General features: G+C 40.6%; 1 protein-coding gene across 1 annotated transcript; it reads right to left on the bottom strand.

Annotated features, from left to right (window-relative positions):
* Window positions 1-182: 182 nt before the first annotated feature.
* znf292a (zinc finger protein 292a) lies at window positions 183-14,562 on the bottom strand. The gene is made up of 8 exons (XM_085391306.1): window positions 14,320-14,562; window positions 12,436-12,590; window positions 9,179-9,257; window positions 8,718-8,853; window positions 8,355-8,557; window positions 7,902-8,038; window positions 7,467-7,608; window positions 183-7,361 (listed from the first exon to the last, which is right to left on the bottom strand). Exons 1-8 carry the CDS (start codon window positions 14,467-14,469, stop codon window positions 1,209-1,211), a joined length of 7,155 nt encoding a protein of 2,384 aa, XP_085247432.1. The 5' UTR covers window positions 14,470-14,562; the 3' UTR covers window positions 183-1,208.
* Between the last annotated feature and the right edge of the window lie 541 nt (window positions 14,563-15,103).

A 15,103-nucleotide genomic window follows, 5' to 3' on the forward strand; every position in this document is an offset into this window, starting at 1 on the left:
TATATATATATATATATATATATATATATATATATATATATATATATATATATATATATAGTTTTTCTTTAGCCGAGTTAATTCCCATTGTGTATTGTGTGGAGGAAATATGTTGCAATAAATTAAAGTTTTACATAACCTTAAGATAAAATATGTAAAAACAAGCCAAAAATGTATGCACAAAAAAAAGTGAACAGTATGTTTAATTGTAGAAATAAGCTCAATATATATTTTTGTTGATGTTAAAAGTACTTTTCCATGAACTATGGAGGCTTATTTCTGCAATTAAAAAAGGAGAAAAAAAGCAGGCTAAGTTAATTTTCATCGTATCGTTTCAAAATTTGGAGTTTCTGAGCAAGTTGGAATTTTGAAGTCCGAATGGGGGAAACACTGAGAGAAAGAAACAAGCTTCCATAATATGTTTAATATGTAAATGTGTTTTAATGCACTGATTTATTTATACTATTGGTATTTTTCATGTCAGTATGCCCAATTTAAGGTGTTTTAAACTGACATTAGATTGCTGGCATTCCCTTCATGGAAAAAGTTTTAAAAACTGTACATTTTCCAGGCTCCTTTGGGAAGCTTTCCGTCCACAAATATGAAAAGTTTCCACATCTATTCAGTTGCTAACAACAACCTTGTCCCACCATATTCCAAGTTTCCATAGCTCATTTAAAACCAAATCATGTGCATCATTTCACAGCTGGGATTGCGCGTAAACGAAGCTACTGTAAACTATATAAGTTAGAACAATAGAAAGTGTGCAGTCAGTACGTTATAAAAAGAACCAGTAACATTTTATTGAACACTTTGTGGAAGACATGTAAATATTACAGATAGGTCTACTAGTGTTGTAAAAGGATGAAATAAATACAAACAGAACTTGAAATCCCATAGGGATATATAAAAACAGTTTTCTTTAAAAGTCTCCATTTAGCAAAAGAAAAAAAAAACATCTTCAGTACTAAGCATAAATACAAACATGTTTCTAAAATCTATGCCCTATAGATTACCTGGTTATTATAACTAACATACATACTTAAAATCATCCGAGACGTTATTTCATTAGGTACAAAATAGGCCTTTTTTTCATTAAGTGTGACCATGACTGTTAACAGTTGGAAATTTGATGCATTAACAAACCATTCTGCAGCATAACTTCTCAAATCCTGAGTAAGACTGAGCTGAAAACAAAAAATATCGGGTTATGATCCGCTATAAATCCATTTTTTTATTATGACTATGGGCCGCATGTCTTGTAGCTGCTTTAGCAAAAGATCAGCGCCATCTGATAATGTTTTATCCATGACTATCTTAACATTACTCACTGATTGGAGATTGAGGGGGTTTCTGAAGTCTACAAGACTCTCACAACCTTTCAATTCATCAGCTGCTTTACTTTTGGTTGCAGATTTCTGTTTGTTAGTGTGTTGTCTTTTGGAAGGCAGTTCAGCACTAGATTTATCATTTAATTTGCGTTTGGAAGAGTTGGTCGACTCTGAGGTTTCCAAGAACTTAAGAAAGGAGTCCTCAAGTCCTAACGGCTTGAAAGACGCTGACATAACCCCATCATCACGTTGTTCTTGGGCTGCAGGGGTACCAGGATTTGAGTTCTCTCTTGAACTGTTAACAGTTGTGCGGTTCCTAAGGGTTTGTATCCTCTCCGGACAAGCTGGTGTGGGATGTGCAGGTTTTCTGGGACGGCCTCTTTTAATTCCTCCTTCTGTCCCAGTGGAAGCTTGAGATTCTGCACTATCGTCGTTGGACAGCTTGCTGTCCTCTTGGACTATTTTGTCTACCGATTCATCTATTTTCTGGTCACTGGGCTTTTCAACTTCTTCTGGCTCCATGTCCTCAGAAGATGAAGCTGACGTGCCCTCTGCTTTGTTTGCATCTTTGCATCTGGCGCGTGAGTATTTTTTGCAGAAAATGAACTGGCTCCTCTGATCTTCAATGTATCTCTCTGTGAGGCCATGTGTGGTGTAATGCTTAAATATATTTCTTTCAGCAGACTCCACTGCATCGCAACCTATGATCATGCATGGGTACTGCAGCGAGGACTTCTTGGTGCACATGGCAGATGCTTCTTCATGAGATTTTAGTGTAGGCTTTCCAAAACTAGTCCAGTGTTCAATGGACTTTCCATCTTTCTTTTTAGTGTTTTTCTTTTTCACTCTGAATTTACTTTCTACGTTCTCTTTCCCATTGCTAACCCCTGGGAAGAGCCCTACCGATTTAGTCCTTCTTCCATCACTTATTTTGGGGTCATAAACATAGTCGTGCTTTTTGATGAGGTGACGGAGCAGGTTTGACTTTGTAGTGTACACTCGGTCACATCCATCGTACTCGCACCGGAAAGTTGGATCAACCGAGCCGCTCTCAGAAATGGCAATTTCCTTGTGGTAATTCTTAATGTGCTCAATGTACTTTTCCACAGAGCTGAAGGGGAGAGCACACTCTGGCCGGTCACAGTTAAAAGTTCCTATGCTCATACTGGCCATCATGGCGGTGGCTTTGTCACGGGTGAACTTGTGTAGTAAGAGGTAATGTTGCACCAGCCGTGTGATTCCCATGAACACCCTTGAGCAATTTTTCACTTGACACCTGACTTCATTATCTTTTTCTATGGTCTGATCGCTCTCCTGTCCGGTGTTAACACTAGTCTTTTCAGCTTCAGTTTCACCTTCAGTTTTGTTAGGGGGCAGGGATGCCTGATGCATGGCCTTGTAATGGAGTATCAAATTGTGCTGGATGGTGAATGCTGCAGTGCATCCCTCATGAACACAGCGATAAGGTCTGTACGGACTGTAGGCATTGTCTGCGTCAAACATTTTGAGGCTTAACCTCTTCTGAAGTTTCTCCTTTTTCTCCTCCTTTGTTGGTGTGCTTTTGGAGCTGCTGGGTTTTTCTGGAGACGATGAAGGAGATGAAGGCGGAGACTTTAGCTGTTTCACTTTGCTCGGGCTCACGGCTAATTTTCCTTGTGGCATTTTTGCTTTGCCAACGGGACTGAGCTTCTCTTTCAAACTGGATTTCAGTGTCATTTCTGGACTGTTGTTAATAACAGCCACTTTAGGTTCCTCTGGAGCTTTTTCAGGAGCAGGTTGTGCCACTTCCTCAAATGGCCTGTCAGTCAAGTAGTTTTGAGGTGATGGTAGTCGTGTAACAGTCAATACCTCAGAGGTCACGCTTTGCTTTGACACGTCTTCTGGAGTGACCTGAGGAACGTCTAGATTGTTGTCAGCGTCTTGTTGAGGTGCAATTGCAACATCAAGTGGTTCCTGTTTTATAGCAGGAGTTACAGGTGCAGACTTTGCTATCTGGCCGCTACTGAAATCGGTGTTTGGACGTTTAATAACTGCATCAGCTTTGTTAAGTCTAAATGCACGTCTATTTCTAGCACTAATTCTAAGCTTCTGCATTTCTGCCTTTGACAAGCGATGGACTTTTTCATAGTGAATTCTCAACCCTGTCGTTCTTGTAAATGTTTTTGGACAGATCTGACAAGGATATGGTGACAGTTTGGATGGCGTTCTTTTTAGTTCATCTATCATCTCATTAGTATAATCGTGCATTTTACTCAAGTGTTTGAATAATGCTTCCTTTGTCATGAACGAGTACTCACAATCCTCCTGGTCACATTTGAAAGGTTTAGGTATCTTTTCAGTGGGCTTGTCGTCACTTTTACTCAGTGTTTTGTTCTTTTCAATAACAGGGGCTGGATCACAATGACTAACACTTTGCTCTGTGGACATTGCACTCCACATCTTCTGTTGAGCAGCCTCGATCAAATCCAACCTTTGAAAGGCATGTGACATTTCCATCAGGTGATCCTCCTGATAAGGTACATCAAGAGCTGGATTAGCCAAATCTACTGCCTTCTCTTGCTGGATTTCAGTGGAAACTGAGAAGGAGTTTGGATAGTCCATGATATTTGTATTCTGGGGCTCCTGTTTCAACACCACGGACGAGGTCAAAGTGGTCAAGCTACAAGATTCCTGTGAGAAGTCACCATTTGGCATGTTATATATTGCTCCATTAGTGTCAGGGACATGAGGATCATTGAGGAAATCAAGAAATGATGTTGGGAGATCAGCTGTCAGGTCGATTTCATCTAAAGGTCTGCACTGTGAGCGTTTAGACAGGTGACCACCAAGAGATTTGGTGCTTGTAAACTCTCTAAAACATCTCCTGCAGATGACCTTGCCATCCTTGATGATTGCGGGCCATTTGGTACGCTTGCTCAGCCTGCTGCGTTTTCCTTTCTGCACATCTGGGTCACTTGCCTTTTCATCTGAGGGGTTTGTCTCACAGTCGGCATTGGCACAGTCCTCATCGTAAGGGAAATCAGTGTGAATCACGTTGTGTGGGCTGAGCATGCCATCCACAGAGTTGTCTATCTGATCATAACCGTGAGGTGCCATACTCTCCGGTTCAGTTATTTCACTTGTAGATTTTATTGGCGCTGGAGCCTCTGGGGTTAAACATTTCATTGGAATATCAACTGATGAGCATTGAGTGAGACAAGAGTTTTCACTCTGAGCATATGGTGTGTGGTAGCTTCCGTCAGGGAGGCTGTCAATAGTTGAGATACTGTTTCCATTATCCAGCTGTCCTGTCATACTTGCACTGCTTTTTCTCACATCTACATTGTCTCCTGCACCCTCAGGATGCATGAGTCCATACTGATGTCCTCCGTTATGCATTTGGCCTCCATTGTCAAGCATCAGAGAACTGGACACATACTGAGACATTAAACTTGAATCTGAAGGAGCGTTTGACATAGTGGGAGCGTGCATAGCTGCTACTGAGTGATCTCTATCAGATGGGAGAGACGATGTGGCTTGATAGGGGTCTGCCTGCCAGTGAGGATAGTTGCGGGGTGGGTACTCGTTCATGTTAAAGGCATCTGGATAGCAGTTATTCATAGGAGGTGAAGACCAAGACTGAGACATGTCTGACTGCATCATTCCGCTGGAATTGTTTGGGCTTCCCCAGGATGAGTACACCGTGGGGTTTATCATTGGAGTGATAGGCACAGGCTCCATCGATCCAGGGTAACACTGGGCGGGAGAGCTTGAGCATCCCATTAGGTAATCCATCTGCTGCATCCCAGGTTTGTTGCATAGTATTCCTGGCTGGTTTGGAGGCTTGGCACCTGGGTTCTGAGGTTGACTTTGTGACGCTGGTCCACTGGGTGTCTTTTTTGCAGTAATTTTGGCCACTTTGTTATATTTTTTCGCCAATTTCCAATCTTCGAATATCTCAGGGTGTTGCTTCTTCACATGCCTAGACAAACTTTTGTTTGTACTGTATGCCCTTGTGCAATCATTAAATGGGCAGCAATGCAGGTTCTCTTCACTTCCAGCAGTAGCTGCAGGTGTGCTAGTAGGATATCCTTGAAGCGAAGAAGGAATTTCTGTCTTGATTTGAGCAGGAGAAATTATTTGTGGAGTTGCTTTCTGAAACTCATTGCCTGGTACATTATTAGTCCCACTGACAGTTACTTCCTGTTGACCTGGCAAAGGATCTGTATTACTTGGGACAGGATACACTGGAGGAACAGTACCTTGCACAGCCACATTTTGGTGGGCATGTGGAGCTTGTGGTGGTTGAGTGGCATCAACTGGTGCTGGAGTGGGATTGGTCAGTGGAGTGTAGCATTTCTCTGGTTCTTTTATCTCAGGATGTCCAATTGAATTCAGCATATTTTCGACTGAGTGTTTCACTTTCAGGGGACCGGGGGCTGGCGATGTGCATGGTGATGCACTGGCATCTGATGCTTCCTTCATATGTATATCTGTATTAATCCCTTCAAAGCATACAGCAGCAGAACATGTGTCTTGTTGGGTTGGGGTGCTCTCTTGTGGTGGTGGTGGCTGCACTTTTGCATCGGATGGGGGGAGCTGATTTGCGATGTTAAAACTGTTCGCTGCATCATTGTTGTGATTCTCTTGGTGGGACAAGAACTGAGACTGTGAGTAGAAGATTTTTCCACAGTTGTCCGTTTGGCAGGTGTAGGTAAGGTAATGCTGAGCCTCATGATCATACAGCAGGTAGGCCTCGCTGAAAACTTCGCCACAGTTAGGAAACATGCACTGGGCCTTAAATTCTGGGTGTATTTTTCTATGCATGAGGAGCTCCGAATTCGAATTAAAGCTGGCCTTGCAATTCAGCTGTATGCATATATATGGTCGGGTGCCACAGTGCATCTGCAGGTGATCATTGAGGTGTCTGACATTAACAAACTGCCTCCTGCAGTACTGGCAAACCACTTTCTGCTTTTGTATTTCTAAAAACCTCATGGCCTCTTCGTCGTTCTTGTGAGATCTGACATGAGCCATGAGGTTACGGAAAAACTTGAAAGCTTTAGTGCAGTTTTTCACAGGGCAGAAACAGTCTTGGCTTATCTGTGTGTCAGATGTAGTTTGTTCTATCTTAACAGGGGGTCCCAGCTGTTGTCCAATTTGAGATTCAATTTTAACAGGACTAGTGTTTGTCTTGGCAGCAACTTTTGAAATTTTTGATGGACTTTTAGGGGACTGAGGTGGTTTGGTTACTTTTCTTGCAGCTTTCATTGCAGCTAATCTCTCTTTGCAAGACTGCTTTACATGTGTTGCTACGTGTGGTTCTAAAATCTCCCTAGTTTCAAAACTGTCAGCGCATATTGGACAAAGATACATTCCGTCTTTGAAATGCTTCTGAGCGTGACGAACAATTCTGTGACCTAAGAACTCCTTGTCACACAAAACACAATACTGCATGTAAGCTCGCCAATTTCTGAATCGGGCAGACACAAAACCCTGCTCCCGCAGTTTTTTAGCCTCTCTATTTTTTTCTCTTTCATCTGTGATTTCATTGAGTTCATTTGTAGTGGTTAGCAGGAAATCCTCCAGGTCTTTGTATTCAGGGAGTTTGCCAAGTGCACTTTCCACCTCTTGTTCATCTGTGTCATTGAGTGTGTCAATAGAAGAGACAATAGCTGCCTCCTCGCCCATCAGTGCCAAGCAGTTGCGTTTCAATGTTTTCCAGTCCCAGAACTCCGGATCAAAAGGCCACTGTGTCTTCAAGGCCAGCAGTAACTCGCAGCGTAAAGAATTGGGCACTGGTAGACTCCCATCCTCCTCAGGTTTTTGGTCAGGTTCATTGTACAGTGATTCCACAGCATAATATGAGTCAACCGTAGGCTGGAGTAGGAACTCTGTGAGCTGGCATGCACGCTTAACTTCTAGATCAGTTGGCAAGAGGCAGGAAATAGTCTTGCAGATGGTAGACTTGCTATCTTTATGGTCACTGGAGGTCATTTTCAGAGCTTGAATGCACATTTCTACGCACACTGGAAGCCCCACCTCCCCAACCTATGAAAATAGAAAAACATAAAGGCCAACGATTTTATTTTAAAGCCTTATATGTCTATGTCTGTTCTTGCATTAACGGTAAACGCATAAGACTATTTTCCTTACCTCGTTTTGGATTACTTTGATGAGAAACAGAATGTGACAGACACTTCTGCAGAGAAGAGCCATCTCTTTGCTGCGGCTCAGAAAGGAATCAGCAGACGACTCTAATCGCATGAGCAGTTTACTCCAGAACAAAGTCAGTTCCCTGAAAAAGTTCACAAACGGAACTGTTCAAGGTTTTGAACTGAAAGAGTGCGTAAACTTTTACACAAATTAGGCTGTGTCTGCACTGATGGAACCAATATGTTGAATTTATACTTTGTAGCATCCTTCATTTATTCACATTTGGCCAATCTATAAGCTGCATCTATAATAATGATTAACGATAAAAAGAATTGCACTTACGATATAAAGCATGCATGTTTAGCCTACTGCTGTTCCATGACTGTGCAACTCTTTTGTTCTTTGCAAATGTCTGAAACATATAGCAACTCTTACCAGGCACAGTAAACATCTCCTTGGAGAAGCTGTCTTTTGAGAAAGGAAGTACACATGCAGAGAGCGCCTTTCTCATCTCCCTCAGACTCCAGGTTGCAGATCATTTCAAGGGCATCCTTACAGTCTATTGATGCAATCTATTAGAGAAAACAGATCAAATAAAAAATCAGTTCAAATGAAATCCAGTTGCAGTATCAGTCAATTTCAGATATCAGGAAACTTCTAAACAAACAAAGGGTCAATTTGATTGATTCAACTTCAGTACAGTTTAAGAAAGGCACAGTCCGTTTGTCCGTTTCAAAAAAGCATCTAACAACAAATGTGGTTTTAATAACAATACCATATTACGAGGGCTCTAAAACATTTAAGTGGCCACAAACCCTGCTGAAATATTATTTTTAATCAAGTAAAATAGTTTATTTTAAAATAATGTTTAAAATAATGTTTTCATACCTCTTCCATTAGCTGTTCCTGACTTTTTGTCATACAAATGCAAAGCAAATAGGTCTGTTTGAAGTTCCCTTTTCCTTCATATCCCGGATACTCTGAGCACATCTTTGCAAGGACAGCTGCTTTATTAATACTGTCCACTTTGATAAGATGTTTTATCCGCATGTTGAGAAGCGTGGGACCTTCGAGCTCAAGAAATTCATGGACTGAGGAGGAGAAAGAAGAAAGTTGAGAAACTGGTCATGAGAGAGAATTCAGTCAGAAAGTTTACTATTATACACAGCGAGAGTTATTTCCTAGAATTACAGCTGTAAAAGTCAGTGCGGTGCGTTGGCAAGCCTAGACGTACAAAAAAAGAAGACTAACCTTGCTCAGTTTGAGGAATTTGATTGGACAGGATGCTGCTTAATGTGGTGTTGGCCCAGACGCCGTCCTGCTGTGCCAGTACTGAGAGCAGGCAGAGCTGTGTGCTCCCACTTTCTTGCAAAAGGCCGTGTGCCAACTGTAACAGAAGACGCACAACTATGTAATGATTACATTGCTAAAACTTCAGTCAGTCGTGCTTTGAAATTTCATTTTTCATTTCACTCATGCCTGAAATATTTGCTATGGCGATGTTACGATAGTCAATTATTGAAGTGATATATGTATTCTTTACACATAATAAATCCTCAGTGCAGTATTTTACCACATATCATTTTACATATCCTTTAAGTAAGCTAAACCAAATGTTTTCTAATAACTAAGTAACTTCTCATTGCTTATCACTGAAATGATAAGAAAAAATGATAAGAAAAGTATCTACAAGTAGCTCTGCAGATACTGACCTTCATGGAGGACTGGAACTCCTCCCATAAGGCACCAGGGACATGCTGGGGCAATAAGAGCAGCAGCTCTGCACAGCTCCTGTGAATCCAACACAGCAATTTGTTAAAGCCAGATGTAGGTCAAAGATGTGCACACAATCCGTAAAATGGGGATAACCATACAAGAATAGCTTTTTGCAGGGTGTGAGTGTAAAGTCAGTTTGGCATTTTGCAAATATAAAGCTGAGGAACATTTTTAATTTTACTGCGCAGCTGCTTGTCCAAAGAAACATATTAATGCCATTCATACACTCATGTTGTTCATATTAACAAAATGTTGCAACTAAAGGAACAAAGGAGTTCCTGTGGTAGTTGTATTTAAACCTTGGAGTGCAAAGACGGTGACCAGATGAGAAGTAGCTCTGGAAAGAGCATATAAGATGGGTAGAGAGTGCATTGCTCTGCTTAACATCTAGAATATATATATCTGTGTGTGCACGCGTGGTGTTATTTTTGTTATTTTACTTCCCTACTGCATCATGCATGATACAAAATCAGCGACAGAATGCAAATTAATCTGGCTGATTTCTCCTCTCTCTTAACCTTTTAAAACTGGTCGGAGTAGGCACGCTCCGTTTTGCGTAACTATTTTTAAATCCCTGTAGAACTGGAACCACGTAAGCTAGCACGATAATTTTTTTTGCATATCAAACCGGAGGCGTTGTACTTACATCTTATGCCACCAGCTTGCCCTAGGTCATGGTTTCCTTCCACATATAGCTTTGCAAAAATTGCATAAAAAGCACTTGCAGCATCAAAAACATAATATTCCAGAAACACGCTTTGCCGATCCGATTACCTGTTCAAAACACTTCCTACATTGGAATAGACTCTCAGCACGAACTATCGCATGTCCACCATTACTTGCCCGAAACTGTAAGTGACGTCATTTTCATGGAAAATGTAGGGGTTTTTTTGTTTTTTGTTTTTTTTTACCTTCGGGGCTGTATAAGCCTATACTGGTGTTTTTAAAAGTTATGTTTGACTTTATGCTTTTCTGAATAGTTTCTGAGATGCTTAGAACTCAAATTGCACTGCTGGAAATAGGTTTTTTTTGATGCACATGCTGGTTTGTTTTTGCAAATTTGGATTATAATATTTATTTTTGCTGCAGTATATAGAAATTGGTGTATCTCAAAAATAAAACTATGAAGACACTCAAAATAAATTTCCTGTTGTTGGAAACTATTTTCTGGAACTTTTTTGTATTTACAGTTTTGAGGGATAAACCTCTGAAATTTCTCTAACTAGAAATATATGTAAAAAAAACCAAACATTTTTGTTGTAGTTTATTGCACTTTTTTGAAATTTATGTAGTTACTATGCACTTAATGCATACATATTATTACAATTTGGGCTATAATGGTTGTATTGATGTATAGCAACTTGAAATGCTCCCAAAAATGGCACTACAACATGTAAACGTGTAAAGATAAGCTCTGGCGGACTTGGTTCTATGGTAGGTCTTAAAGAGTTAAATTGCGGTACAATTTATATAAACTCATTTGACTCACGGGTGTATATATTGAGTTTTAAAACATTTGCTGCAGTTCATTTTTTTGTTTAGCTCCATATCATCAACTCAAACTATTTCTTTCATTATTAGAGACAGTAGTGAATTGCATTTTTGTAATGTCCTTTATGGGCATAATATATGGTCCAATTTTGATATATTTCCATTCTGATACCAGTGTTTGTTTTTATTTGCTAACATTTCAGTTATCTAGATGTTTCCTGCTGTCATACAGTATTATCCCATCTTATTTGAGATGCCACTTGTAAACACTGGTGTCTAGTCACTTTTGGGTTTGTTGGAAGGGTAATTGTGAAATCATTGTTGTTTAGAGAAACCAAAATGTATTATCTCTTATTGTGAGAGTAGTTGGAGATCACTTTAGGGTGAATTATATACTAATTCACTTAAAATAAGGTAGGACCAAGACAGATTCAGTGAATGCATGATAAAACATCAGTATATCCAACCATCCTGTGAATGGAATACTTTTTCTGCACCTTTCCACACAGGTAAAATGCATATCCCACAACTGCCTATTACCAATAATTAGGCACTGATCATTACTTGAGAAACATGACTAATCGGGTCACTGTCAAGTGAGTTAGTGGCCGCCCACTTTGTGGTCAAAAAGCATTTACAATTACAATAAAGGTGGTAATAGGCCTTTATAGTATACTGCTGAATGTCCTGATCCCTGTGCAAATTCATCAGTGCAGTTGAGTTTAGCTGTGAGCAAAATCGAGGTCTAAGTCACGATATGTCCTAACCTCAACCCTTTGCTGCTTGCCTGCAACAGCCATTGCAGGCCTATATCCCAAATAGCTATTGAGATGATGAAAATATAACACTAAATGTGATTCAGAATATCTTTTCTTTTATATTTATTATTTTACGTACTTTAATGGTATCATTACCACATCATAGAATATCTAAAAAGCTTCTGTGCTACTCATAGTAAGATGTGTTCACAACATAGACGACATAGGCATGGTTATTTTGCTGGCTTCAATCTATTTTTATGGTGTGGGACTTATATGCATCAGACTGTCAATAAAATCCTGTAAAGCTGTACTGTTAGGATTAAAAACTGGTGTATAGTTTGAAATCCAAACTTTAGACACAAGTTGAAAGGGAGGCTTTGTCTTGCTGCTTGATCATCGTAAATCGGTAGCGTGATTTCGACACATCGGTACGTCTGTTCACTCCAGAGGCATAATGATGTGTTCTGGATTATTCAAATACATCTTATGACTAAGAACTAATGTACATTCTTGGTGTTGATAACTATTGTCTCTGACTTCATTTTGCGTACACGTTGCATCCTCCTCTGTAAATCATCCCAAATCTGTGGCTCCCTGAGAGATCCCCTCCACTTCCACTCTGCATTACAGCCTCAAGGACTTTGTTTTCATAAGAGCACACCCTGCAAATAGCTAAGTGGCTCCTGTAGACTGTTTATAGAGTATTTGAAAACTTTTCATGTAAGTTTCCTCTGAGATTTGGGTGTGTTTTGTTTATTTTTACTGTCACATATTATTCCTCTTTCCAAATGCCCAAAGGGATTAAATTCTCTCTTAAAACAAACCAGTAGAACTAGAACTACTCATCACCACTTTAATCTTTGGACTTAATGCACTCTTGTGTTTATGTTATTAATATCTATCACACATTTGCACTGACACTGAATTCATTTTCTACTCACAGTGACAACTTTTCAAGTAGGAGTGGCACATTTTCACATTCGGAGGAGAGACAGGAGGCAGCCTTAGCAAAGCAGAGGATGGCCACGGTGTAAACCTCCAGCAAGGGCAGTGGATCTTCATCCGTTTTCCAACGACTGGCATGTTCCACCAAGACCTTAGAAAAGAAAACAAAGACTTCAGTTAAAATAGGGCACTGAATGACAACTTACAAGCTTCTGTGCACAAATAGTCAAAAAGTTGTGCGGAATATTATCTGTTTTAGGCTTCTCGACTTTCAAGATTTTCTGCTTTTCTACATTTTTATGTCAATCTGAAACTCTCGGGGTGATGGATATAATAACCACAGTAACAATTTTTAACTTCCTGCTTTTGTGACTCCTCTTCACTGAAAGACTATCTAATAAAGATGAAAAAGCCAGAGAAATGTGGCTTTACTGGTAAAGAAATATGTTGGGAACCCAGTAAGAACGTTGAGACAAAATTTGCTCATTCCTCTTTACGGGAACTGCTTTCAATGATGTAAAACTTGCTGCTATCAGTGTAAATTAAGCTACAGATTTCTGATTATCGCTTACATTTAAGAGACAGCTACCTTTAATAAGCCAAAAAGCCATGCCATCAGGACAATCAATATTAAATGTTATGTTTAATACCATGACATACTTATTACACATTTAAGTTAAGGAGTAGTATCCTAAGCCATTAAAAATAATCTAGTGTGTGCAAAAAAAAAAGTATTTTTTTTTATCCTTTTTTATACAAATTCAGCAAATCTAAAACCTAAATTTAATCCATAAAACTTTATTTCTTTAACACACTGCTCGCATAAAACCGCTTATCATGCTCAGTGAGTGTATTATCCCTGCAGCTACACGCTTTTAAATACATTCCTGCCCCGACTAAAAGTGCATTCAGTCCCAGACTCTCCCTTTTTTTCCCTCTCACATAACTTTTAAGTTGAATGAATTCTTCAGAGCCGGTTAGAGATGCACTGGGTCAAATTTAAAATCTCACACCAATTTGGTGCCATGAAAATAATCTACGTTGTGTCGCAGGAAAATGGAGAAATCGCATAATGTGCATCTATGTGGTCATGGCTAATTAATGAGACGGATACTGGAGTCGGTGACCACTAGAACACTTTCTCCTTCAAATCACTGCTCAGCCAGCTGCAGGCTAATCGGTTGCTTTTACAATGACATCAGTTGAACATCTCGTGCTGGCATAGATAAAAGCGTTGTAATAAACATATGCGCTGATGTGGTTAGCTGGATTAATTAGTGCAAAAGGCCCGGGCTAGCACACTGGGGGAAAAATCACTGCCCTTTCCGTACAAAAAAAAAAAAAAAAACAGCTTCACAAAAAGTAACCTAAATACACACCAAGCTAAAATCCCCACAAGCATGGGTGCAGTCTTGCAGCGCTTACACTGTGTTTTTTTATTACCTTTAACAAGTATAAATAGCGGTGCACATGAATGCAACCGCTCAGGAAAATCTCGCTAACACAGCTATCCGTTTTTGCACAGCATGACCACTGCACAGACAGGGGGACCCTGCATACCAGCTAGCAACATTCATTTGCTATTAGCTATCTGGCCTGGAAAATACGTGTAATTAATGCAGCGCGGGCACGCGATGGCGTGGCTTCTCGCCGCGTGGATGGTCAGACTTTGCAAATAAGTGCATGCCGCATACGAACATCACTGGTAAACCTGGGGAAAACACTGAGGAGGTTTTTTCCCCATCTTGAAATGCCAGGGAGCTAGCTAGGCTGCTAACCCCTTAGCTACATTGTTATAGCAAACGTAGACGCGCATCCTCGGCCAAGAAACCAGAGGGGCTGCAGGCAGCCCGGGATGAGCAGCAGGATAACGAGCTAACCTGGCAAAACTCCTGGCAGAAATGCAAGGAGGCTTCCAACGGGGGCTGAGAACTTTCTTTCAAAGCTGTGGTCAACGCTTGGAACCGCTCTCGGAGCTCCTCGATAGCTTTCCGTGTATCATATTCCTTCTCTGTCTCCCCCTCCGCCATCTTCACAACAATCACGACCGCGTACGCACAGATGTTACGCTGACAGACTTGCACACGCACGCGCACGCAGGGGGAGGGGAGCGTGTACTGTTATAAGCTCAACATAACCCCGATGTCAACAAAGCATCCACAACCTTACGCATAAAATCACACTGTGCACACGAGCTGTGGGTCACATATATGCTGACGCGGTAACCTCAGAGTGATTGATGTGGGTTACCATCAACACTGCATAGTAGGGTACAAGACATAAAAAGATACCGCAGGCAGGCTGTGACATCGAGGCGTGAACCAGCCATCTCCTAAAATAACACAAATCTGTGTGCAAAATGATTTTAGTCTACTCCCAGTGTCCCCACGCAAACCTTATGTATCTTCCAGGTATGAATCCTGAGAATGTGCCCCTGGGTCTGCTGCAGAAAAAGGCCTGATTCAGTGTCGCATGCTAAGAGTCACTCCAGCAGGCCAGATGTTAGAGGTAAATCAGATTAATACTCGAGGTACATCTGTGCAGCCCGAGGGAAAAAAGGATACCAGGGTATATTTCATAAATCTACAATTCATGCTACACCAAATGAGCATTTGAATTCAAATTGAACTCTTCTACCTGCACCCGTGCTCAGAGCAGCACATC

Source organism: Rhamphochromis longiceps, linkage group LG19 (assembly GCF_057381845.1).
Source record: "Rhamphochromis longiceps isolate RC_006_pf linkage group LG19, R_longiceps_female_GT1.1, whole genome shotgun sequence".
Classification (NCBI taxonomy): domain Eukaryota; kingdom Metazoa; phylum Chordata; class Actinopteri; order Cichliformes; family Cichlidae; genus Rhamphochromis; species Rhamphochromis longiceps.